The sequence below is a fragment of the Condylura cristata genome, unplaced genomic scaffold (assembly GCF_000260355.1).
Source record: "Condylura cristata isolate star-nosed mole 26May11 unplaced genomic scaffold, ConCri1.0 scaffold00001, whole genome shotgun sequence".
NCBI classification, from domain to species: domain Eukaryota; kingdom Metazoa; phylum Chordata; class Mammalia; order Eulipotyphla; family Talpidae; genus Condylura; species Condylura cristata.
In genome coordinates, this window is record NW_004567102.1 from 76,470,021 (window position 1) to 76,481,223 (window position 11,203).

The 11,203-nt window shown below is 38.6% G+C and overlaps 1 protein-coding gene across 1 annotated transcript in view; it reads left to right on the top strand.

The window, feature by feature from the left end:
- LOC105853295 (utrophin-like) overlaps positions 1–11,203 on the top strand; it is a 183,028-nt gene that overhangs the window by 109,724 nt on the left and 62,101 nt on the right. The window contains exon 4 of the mRNA XM_012721274.1: positions 216–345. Coding sequence (XP_012576728.1) covers positions 216–345 — 130 coding nt within the window. The remainder of the gene's footprint in view (positions 1–215; positions 346–11,203) is intronic.

An 11,203-nucleotide genomic window follows, 5' to 3' on the forward strand; every position in this document is an offset into this window, starting at 1 on the left:
TAGATATAATAAATATACTATATATATTATACTTTTGCTTCCAGTATGCTTCAACTTTGTTATATAAAATGTACATTTTTACATGTAATTTAGAATAAATGTGCAATATTATTCGTTCTCTGTGTCAGTGTGGTTACAAGTCATCTTTGGAAGGTGTTCCATTACTCTGTGAGCACATTAGGTTACAGACTCAACTTTTGCTTCTCTTTGCAAAGGTGCTGAGACGGGAGTTAAAGGAAAAAGAGTATTCTGTCCTCAACGCTATCGACCAAGCTCGAGTGTTCCTGGCTGATCAGCCAATTGAGGCCCCTGAGGAACCCAGAAGAAACCTACAATCGAAAGCAGGTGAGATCAGCTTGTATCTATGACATTGTGAAACACATGAGGGAGCAAATCACTCACAAGCTCGAGTAGGAAACTTCCACAGAGGATTTCCTGATCTAATGGTTAAAATTTGCCTTATAGTATTTCAGGATCTGACATTAAACAGTTCTCCTGAATATTACTTGAAGTAATTATGTCTTTATTTTACAAATATCTGGATTTTAAATTTTAAATTGAAATGGTAAGCTATACCAATAGCTTTTTACAAGGAAATTAACTGCAGAAAAAATATTTTAAAAGTACACTGTAAAACTAAATGTAATGTATTTAAAAATAGAAATATTTCTGACATTTAAATGAAATTGCATGATAAATAATTGTGAACGGAAGAATAATACTGAAACTACAAAGGCACACATGGATGGAATGAGAGGGTTGTGTAAAGTGAAGTAAGTCAGAAGGAGAAAGAAAAATGCCAGGTGACTTCACTGTATAGGAAAGTATAGAAGAACAAAATGGAAGAAGAGGCAAAACCAAGCCAAAACAAAATTGAGAAATGTGACTTCAGAACTGAGGCTTCTAAAGGGCCAGTTGGACAAGGGGACAGAGAGAGGTTTGGTGAACGTGGTTGTGTGTTAGGGGGCTGTAGTGGTGTCGTGGTGTGGTGACAGTCACCTGATGAGGTGTCAGCCCTAACCTCGAAAGCATAGGGAGTGTTGAAAAGCAGTTGACTGTGATAAAAAAGTTACAGGAAAAAGAAGTGAAAGAAATACAATAATATACATGTGAAATATTTAAGAATCTATAAAGTATGATTTTTTCAAGCTCTGTTTTTTAAGGTTACTATTTTGTGTATTTAGAGTGCTTAAGCTTACTGAACATTTAAGAACATAAAAAGAATCAAGGCTCAAGGCCAGAGTCACTCAATGTGCAGAATGATACAATAAGAAACTAAAGTTCCTTCACAAGCAGACAGAAGACTTAATTTAATTTAATAAAAACAATCTGTACTATTTAGGTGGTATGGTTTAAAATTGAAACAATGACTGCCTTTCTAGAAAAAACAGTAAATCACACAGTGAGATTAAGAGATGAAAGATGGGGTCACCGTTTATCTTAATTATGAATCTTTAACATTGGCAAGACAATGTTCTGGGACAGTTTTTTTTTTTTTTAATAAACACACCTTTAAAATACTTTTCCATCACTCACTTCACATAGTAAAAGACCTAAAAGAGTCCTTCATTGTGTCCTGCACTGTAATATAGGAGCATTTATTACATTTAAAGGAAATCCGGTTGGAAAATGCTTCTCTCATTCCAGATAAATCTGGAGCAGGCACTTGGAAAAGTGGCCATTTTCCTATTGAGCCTTTTGCAGGGAAACAACTTCAGTGTGAACAGATTTCTCAGCAGGTCATGATTTTTTTGACTAGTCTGAATGTGTGTGTATGCAAACATACTATCTTTTCTAGCTTTTGTTTTTATTTCCTGCTGGTGGTATTGCTGCCTTTGAGTTCCTCCTCTTGGGCACCTAAGGTCAGCTTGCACCTCCAGCTTTCAGTAATACCACAGTTTGCAAATAATTCATAAATGTTATCTCTGCCATTGAGAAGTTATTCCTCCAGAGTACTCTGTTACATATGGATTATTTAAATGCAAAAAAAAGATAGACACACAAAATATGCATATGTTGTGGGTGCTTCTTGCATGCTGGGTGAATGGATGGGTGTGTGAGCTGGTGCTCTGGGACATGGTCAGGCCAGGGAGGTGGGGTGACCATGGCGTGGCTGGGCCATCAGAAGTGGCAGCCCCAGCACAGGAGCAGAGTGACCGTGTGTCTCGAAAGTTAGCAGTGGAGCCTGGTCTGAAAGCCAAGGAGGGTGGTGCTGGACAAGCACGATGTGTACTGTTGGCTCAGATTCAGAGGAGCTGGAAGGCTGGCCAGAACATTCTGACTTAAGACAGCAAGGAAGAAAGCTTGGTTATAGTTTTTTGTTTTTAAACTTGCAAGAAAGAAGTTCACTTGTCTCACACTAGCCAATTTAAAGTCTACTTTAAATCTGCTTTTCTCATCTTCTTGCTTCTCTAGTACTTTCCCAAGAAAAGGGCAAAACGCTTTTGCAATAAATTACTTCATCTCAATAAAAAATAGTGTTATTGTATCACTAAAACTTCCCTCAGCTATAAATTCTTCTGCTCATTGGTCAGTCTGTTTAAGAGGTTAAAAAAAAGAAGTAACACTTTTTGAATTCTTACTTTGCTGTTACAGTCAACATGTGTCTAAGCCCCACTTTTAGTCATATGTCGGTGGCAGCAAGAAAGTCACATTGTTTTAATTTTATGATAGTTTTGTTTTCAAAAAAAAAAACTTAATGACTAGCGTTTTCTTTCTTTCTTTCCTGATACTATTAAATCCTGATACTTTTCCTTTCCTTATATAATTTTCTATAATGCTGGCTGATTTTACCTGCCATTAAAAGCAAATGAAAGAAAATTATCCATAATCATTTTTATCCTTCCATGGTTTGCAATGACTTACGTACAGCTGCTATTAGAATTAGAGAGTATTCAAACCTTTGTCATCTCGTGTGATAATACTTAAAAGTACTCAGTGCAGTGGGAGGGGAAGAAGCAATCATAGAGTGACTTCTCCATCTTATTTAATACGTGTTTATTGAGTCAACTTTGCTATGGCGCCTTATAGCATACCAAGGTGGGGCCAACTCCTTTAGTAACTATTCCAGAAAATAGTTCTTTCCATGATTTCTTTCTCTCATTCCTTTGTTCTTCTTCTGATAGCCCATAGCTATTGTATTTGATTACAGAGTAGCTCAGGTATGAGTTGCTTTCAGGTATCTGTTCTCTGATACATGCTTGAAAAACAAGCAAACAGATGATTTCAACTAAATAATCAGTTGTTGAATCTCATCATGTTTGCTTTATTAAATGGCATGTCTTTGTCCCTTCAGTTTTATGGAGGGTACAGTTGGCACATGACATTGTATTAATTCGAGATATACAATATAAAGGTTGAATATATGCACATTGTTCACACCACCATCTCCTCAATGAATAGAGTGAACATTCTTCTCACATGCTTACATTTTACTCCATGTCATAAGAAATTTCTTTCTTTCTTTTTTTTTAAAGATTTATTTATTTATGCTTACTGGGGTACAGACCAGAGATGTGGTGGATGAGAGGTTTCACTAGAGACAGAGTGGGGAGCCAGAACAGGCAGATCTGCTGACATACACTGCTGAGGTGGGTCAGGAGAGGTCTGCCACGCCATGTGGGTCAGCTCCCTGGCAAGGATCAAACTGGTGCTGCAGGGGCTTCAGAGAGCTTCATAATACAGTGCTTTAACCCGTTGCACTGCCAGGGAGAGCCCAGAAATTTCTTTCTTTCTTTTTTTTTTTAAATAAAGATTTATTTATTTATGCTTACAGAACTGGGGTACAGGCCAGAGGTACAGGGCATGACGGGATTCACCAGAGACAAGAGTGGGGAGCAGAACAGGCAGATTGACTGAAATGCACTGCTAAGGGGAACAGCAGACGAGACAGAAGTCTGCTGCACCATGTGGGTCACCTCCCTGGCCGGGGATTGAACTTGTGTTGAAGTAGCTGAAGCTAGCTTTGTAATGCTAAGCTTCATCCTGTTGTGCCACCAGAAAGGGCTGATCAAGAGAAATTTCTTAGCGACGCTCATACATATATGCTTTAAATATTTAAAAAATCACTATTACTCCCTACTTTAAACCAGTGTCTTTTGCTGGGACCATTGGCAATAGTCTCTTAGATGATATCTCTGGCTTCACATGGACCTATCACTGTGCCTCAAACATAGAACTGGTTTAAAAACTGCCAGTAACTCCTGAAGGGGAAACCATCTCCTTCACCTGCACACAGGATTAAACAGGGGTTTGGCCTCAGCTTTCCTGCATAACAATGTTTCCTAATTCTCTCTGCTCCAAACGGAGGTCCACGGAGGTCCACTCAATAGCAGGCTCTCGTGATATTTGGGAGGGATAATCTTCTTTGCCCTTATCCTATGGCCCATTCTGGTTTTATTCTGCCCAGAGGAACTCCCAACCCCCATACGATTTCCAGCACCTTCTTCCTTTGCCTTCCTGGCCCTTGTCCATCCTCCCACTCAGTGCTGATTTTGCGAGTTCCCTCTTTCCTCTCCTATGCTCGCTCATGCTGCCTTGACACCACGCCAGCTCTCCGACACATTTCGAGTATCTGAAACCCAGACTTGCCCTGCCTGAGTGAATTTGCTTGTAGAGTCTTGAAGACGATGGAAAATTATCTGAGCACCCAGACTGATAGGCCATAGAAAATATAGCCAAGATCATCATGTCAGCAAATAGAAAAGCAACACTTTCAAGGTCTGAACTCCTGCTTTGGATGTTGTAGCTAGTTTAACTTGTTTTCCTGTGAATTACGAGTATGTTGAAAAATGGAAGTGAGGGGCTGGGGGACAATGATTTCCAGGGTGAGGAGGAAAAGTAAATTATAAAAGGGATATATGAGAATTCTAAAATAAAACAACAGTAGTCTGTGGGGTTGGGGGGTTATACAATAAGAACACCAATACTATGAATTATAGTCTGTTTATTTTTGAAGACAGAATACGAATCAGTTGAGAGGCATAGGATTTTATATTTTAGTAAATTCCCTTCCAAATGGCAACCATAAAAATCCGGCCTAAGCAGCTGGAGTACCAGCTACCCAGAATAACTCCCCTGTTTGTAACTGGTTATTGAGAAAATGGACTTACTTGAACATTATCTGAAAAATTACAGAAATGTTATAAAATTCAGAACTCTGCCCTTATCTTGTCTGAATGACATGAAATTGTATTTGATTTAATCTGTGTCACCAGCATCTACTTTCTGTTGAATTGGTTTTTCAACTGCTTCTACTTTAGACCTGTTAAAAAGTAGACTAGAACCATCCATTTCTTAGTGTCATTTGGATAATTATACTTTTCAAGCCACTTTCGTTTCTGCTCACTTTCCCACTAAGTTGGGCAGATCACACAATGTGACTTTTTTTTTTTTTTTTTTGTTAAATAAAACCACAAAATCTAAGAAAATCTTGTGGTGCTGACCAAGGTCACCAGCTAATAAAGTGCAGACCCAGGATCGGGACACCAAATTGCCTGTTAGAAACCTTTGTGAACCCCAGAAGCTGGCTGGCTGTTAATTTAGCCTTGGTTTTTCGCTATTCTCTCTCTGCTGATGGGCTCTACCTCCTCACTGCTTGGTGTCACTGTCAAGGGACTCTTAACCCCGCACAAGTGTTTCTTAGCCTCTCTTTGTTCTTCCAGCCTCCCTTTGCTGTTCTTAGTTCCATATTTGAATTCCTTTGAAAACCACATAGTTGCACAGTGAAAGCCTGTGGATAAGACACCAACAGGACTCAGGTCACTGCTGGCTTTAGCCACTCCCGCTCCAGTCCCCTGGAGGCAAGGAATACCACCATTCTTGCCTCAACCCACAGTGCAGGCTGAAAGGCAGATTTGCACAGGAAGCTACAGTCATGGCCACATCCCCGTATCCACACTGTGTACAGCACAGTCAGGTGTATGTACAGGTGCAGTGCAGGCATGCGCACTCATGCACACGCATCATAATTTCTGGCATCAATTGCTAAATAGAACTGCTTATTTCACCTCTAAAGGTATTTAGAAATTTGTGTGATTAATTATGTATGTAGATGCTCTTTTCCTCTGCCAAATTTTGATGTTTTAGATACATATCGTTGACTTACTTTCTTTAGATTGTGAATAGCCCATGAGTGTTCTTCAAATGTTCTCATCAAGAGTTGACTATTACTATAATTATTATTTTATTCCATGCTATCTGAGTAGTATTTCTTTCTCAGCTTCATATAGTTGATTCGTTGATTTTGTTTCTTTTCTACTCATGAAATAAACACGTCGTAGTGTTTTCATGGTGCATGTATCTTCCAGTCTCCCCTTGCTGTTGTCAGTCCATTGTTTGAATTCCTTTGAAAACTACACCAATGCATAGTGAAAGCCTGTGGATAAGACTATGTGTTTATTCGGATGTTTATTCGGACAGAGGTTTGCATTGTTGCATGCAGTTATATGGATAATGATAATCATTTCGGATAAAAAAAAATATGTTACCAATTTAATGGTTTTCCTCCTAGCTCTTTTACAGCTGGCAGTATATATTTAGTAGTAGTAAATATTTTAATGAATGACTAAATTCTTTTAATTACTAAATATTTCATAATATTTAGATAGTCAATTATTAGTGTTTTTCTCCTATGACAACTTATAAAGCTTATGATATAGACAAAGAAGTAGTAAATAAAAACACAGCGCATTTTATGCTTGTGTATAAAATGGGAATAAAATTTCATGATCACTGAGAGAAAACTGAAATGATCGTGTAGTCCAGTGGAAGCGACTTTCATGCTGATTTTCAATAGAACTTATGGTTACATTAAAAAGATATAGTAATTATTTCCCTGCTTCTTAATAAAATGAGACCAAATTACATGAAACCTAACATAAGAAATTAGGCTAGTGAAGCCACAGCTTTGTTTCTGAGGCCTTTTCCTTTACTAACAGCGGTGTTGATTGACGCCCATCCTTATGAATGAGACTCCCGATTTCCCCTAGCAGCTCGGGAGTGTGGGGCTATTCTGGCCCCTCACCAGATTGCCGCACAAGCAGAGGCTCAGCTTGCCGTAAAACTGGCTTTTACCCTGAAGCCTTTTTCCATGGCTTCCTTTCTGCCTTCTCCCAAGTTTTCATTATGTTACCTTTCCTGAGATCTTTTGTGCCCTAACTTCATGCCACACGTAGTCCCTTATAGGTCCAGCACATTCCACTGGAGACCTCTGATTGGCTCTGCTTGACTGGCCTGGAGCACAGGGTTTTTTGGGCTTGGCAGACCTTCTTAATGAACATGCTGTTACTTGGAGGAAGAATCAACACCCAAAGGGAAGGGATACGTGTCAGGAAATGTCGACACCTCCAGCAGGCACATGTGGCAGGTGCTTGCTGTCTGGCAGGCGCTGTGCCTAGGACCTCACAGGCCTGTTTCCTTCAAATCCCTTAGTAGACTCTGGGATGTGAGTGCTGACATCACCCACCTGGCAGATGAGCAGACTGAGGCTTGGAAAGCTTTGGAAGCACCAGGGACAGAACTGAGACACCTAGCCAGAACTATGTCTTGGAACTTCACTCCCTTAGCCACTAACCCTCCCCCCCCACTAATTTTAGGTGCAGGCAGATAGTCAATGAAAATGTGATTTCGTATTCTATATTCATGTATTTTCAAAAATTCATACAGTAAATAAATGTATTTATAACTCTTTGGTTTTCTTTTACTGTTGCTTTTTTTTTTTTTTTTCGGGGCTATGTAGTGTCTTAATAGAATGACATACCAGTTCACTGACTTCTTAGCACCGAGGGAAAGGGTGTTTAGGCATTATTAGACTTTGTCTTTGTGATTTTCATATAAAAGCTTGAAGGATAAATAATTGCTTTCAGTCCCTTTAGAACAAGGGGATAATTTAATTAGTCTCTCAAATCCCAACTAGATTAGTAAAGTTTTAATACTTATAAAAGCACAAGAGTATATATTATTTCTTTTCCAATGTTATTAACTATAAAACAACTATGTAATCCTTCCCAAATTAAAGTTCTATAATATATGGATGGATGTAATGAATCTAAAATTCAGCCTTCCGAAATATAATGAGTTGACTAAGGAAGCCCATGGATTGGGTAAAAATTTCAAAATTTTTTTGTTATGTATACCATTGTAATGAACTCCAATTCAAATAAACAAATCAACATTCTTCATGAAGAATTAGATAACAAAGGTTAACTTGATGGAAATAACATTTTAAATGATTGCTTACCACCTGTTACATTCTTCAATCACATACGCCTCATTAAAAAGATGGCAGTAATTGACAGGTATGTATTTTATTGTTAGCATCTGTGATGTGACTTTCTGTTTTAAATATAAAGAATTTGTTTAACGTGCTGATGTGTGTACATTCATCCTTGCTGTTCCTTTTGGAAACTGTAGTATTGACAGTGTGTTAGATGATTTGCCATTTATTAAAAACTATAATCCTTGCAAAAGACATCCGTTTTTCCTCTGCAGTTAAGACCCTCTCTTATTTTGGTGGTACATTAACGTAAGACAAAACAAAGTTCTTTTATAAGAAAATCAAGCTTGGATGGAAAGATCATGACTCCTTTGTGCTGGAGTAATCATTAACGGTTGTGCTCAGCAGGTAGGCAGCCCAAGGAGAGCTTAGTGGTGTGGGAAGAAATGGAATACATTGGTGTCAAAGGCCTGTTCACTCATTTAACAAATGCCTGTTGAGCGCCAACCCTGTGCCAGGTGGTATTTTAAACACTTGGGATACAGAAAATATGTCCTCGCCCTCCTAAACTTACATTGCTGGCCTTCTCCCTCTCAGTGCCAGCCCTGGTCCCATGGACCTACCTGCTTCTGTCTAGCACACGTAACTGATTGGAATAAAATATAAAACAGCATTCATGTGAAGACTCGGGACATTCAGCTGTAGGAAATGGAAAGCTGTACATCAGGCCCCTTAGCTAGGTCTGTTCTAGGGCCTTTCTGCTGTCCTTTACTTGAAAATTAATCTTCTCATAGTCTCTTCCTGCCTCTTCTTTAGCTCAGTGCTGTGTTACTTTGCCCTGTCCCATCAAGAAGAAAATGTAAAAGTATCCAGACTTGAATTCTACTTCCATTAACTCCTCACCAGAAGTGCCATTTACTTCTCTTCACCCTGATATATATTCCGACTTCCTTTCCATTTTCCCTCTCTTTCTTAACGCCAAGCTTTTTAGCATTTGTGGAAGGTATTCCTTAAAGCTCTTTACTTTGTAGTTCTTGCTTTTTCCTACTGTGTCTTTTACCCTTTTTTTAAAGGGTTTGAGAAGACCCTTGGCAGGATGCATCAGCCCATATCATCTTTTACCGTATCCCTGCTGAGAACTTCAGACTACATATTAGCTAGCAGGTTAACCCACTCTGCATGGCTGTTACTATTGTCATCCTTATAATTTATTAGATGAACATAATTAGAAGCATTATAGTAATCAGCCAGTAGTACTTGATGTACTTGTAATCTAGTTCATAATGAATTGTTGTCATCATTAATCACACAGACTAGGAAATGGGCAGGAACCTCTTAAACACTGATCATTTCACAGAGATTAACTTGTTCTTAATCATATAGTCTGGAAATGTGAGAATATATATTTTAATTAGAAATATTGAAAGTAATAGAGGACAGAGAAAAAAGAAAGACACTGGGAACTAATAAGTACAGTGGCATCTGCTGAGCTCTAGGTGATTTTTTCCCCATAAATGATTGCTGAATACGTTGGCTTGCTTATGTGAAAGCCCCTAGAGATAGCTAAATCTCCCATACTTAGTAATTAAATCATGAAAGATAGTGACCTTTGTTGAAGTCAGTCTATATGCCAGGCATGTGCCAGTAGCTTTATTGATATCATTAACTGAGGTTCAAAGAGGTAAAGAATGTATTTATTATTATATGGCAGGGTATTGTTCAAACTGGCATATGATCTCCTAATCTATACTTGCACCACATTGTCCAGAAGTGAAAATGCGGTTCTGGACTATTGTTTTTCTATATTTTTTTTGTTTTAATGTTTCATTTTCATCTGTTGGTGAAATATAAAGATAATTGCAAAAAAAAAAAAGGCAAAAGTACAGATATTTGGAATCACCATACTTGAAATGAGTTTGTAAGATTAATCCTCTTTGATAGTAAAAACTTTTTTATTAATGCTTTACAAGAGTGCAGGGAGGAGGAAGCAAAAGTAAGTGCAACGATTTCCACATCAATGTGTGAAGTTAAGAGGAAAGCTAAAAATGCCCTTCAGTCAGTTCTGTTCAGTAATTGTGTACTGAGAACACACCTTGAGTACTGCAGCCAAGACAGAAATAAATAAGACAGGCAGGATATAGGCTTTATTATAAGAAATAAAAGTCAGTAACATAAGTGAGTTAAAAAACACAATATGTAAGGGAAAGCTCTACTAATATGGAGTTAACTAGAACTGAGCTAATTCTAATAGATTTCTCTCACTGCTTCTTCATGGGAGAAACATTTACTATCTGTTTTAAATTTGAAAATTATTTTGCATAAGCCCACAAAGTGCATTTTATTTTCCAGTCAGATTTCTTTGAGCAACATGGTCTGGCTTTTCATATATAATTGAATTTTAGAGATAAAATGATCCGTAGTTATAAAATACTTTCCCAGAGAAGAGAGGATTCCCACTTAACAAAGCTGGGAAGAGCAGGCCAGGGAGCTCACATGTGAGAACAGACAAGAATGGAACAGGGAGGATCCCCAGCACTTAGGGCCTACTCCTTGTCTAGACTAGTCTTCCACCTATTCCAGAAGGGCATGAAACAAAACCCACCCAGTAAATGTGGACCTTTGAAAGATAAATATAATGGACCGTAGAGAAAACTTTAGAATAGTATCTATTGGGCCTCCCTTTTGACACAGGGCTGAAAGTCTCAGTGCTATCAAGCTACCCTGCCACTAAAGCATGAGTTTGATCCCCAGCTAGGGAGGTGACCCACATGGCTCAGCAGACTTCTCCTATCTCACTGCGGCACCCCTCAGCAGTGTATTTCAGTACATCTGCCTGTTCTGCTCCCCACTGTCTCTGGTGAATCCTCTCACCCCCTGCACACTCTGGCCTACACCCCAGTTCTTGTAGGCATAAAAAAATAACAGAACACCCAAGGGGATTGCAACTGAGATGGAAAAATGCACAGAATGATATAAAAATAAACATAT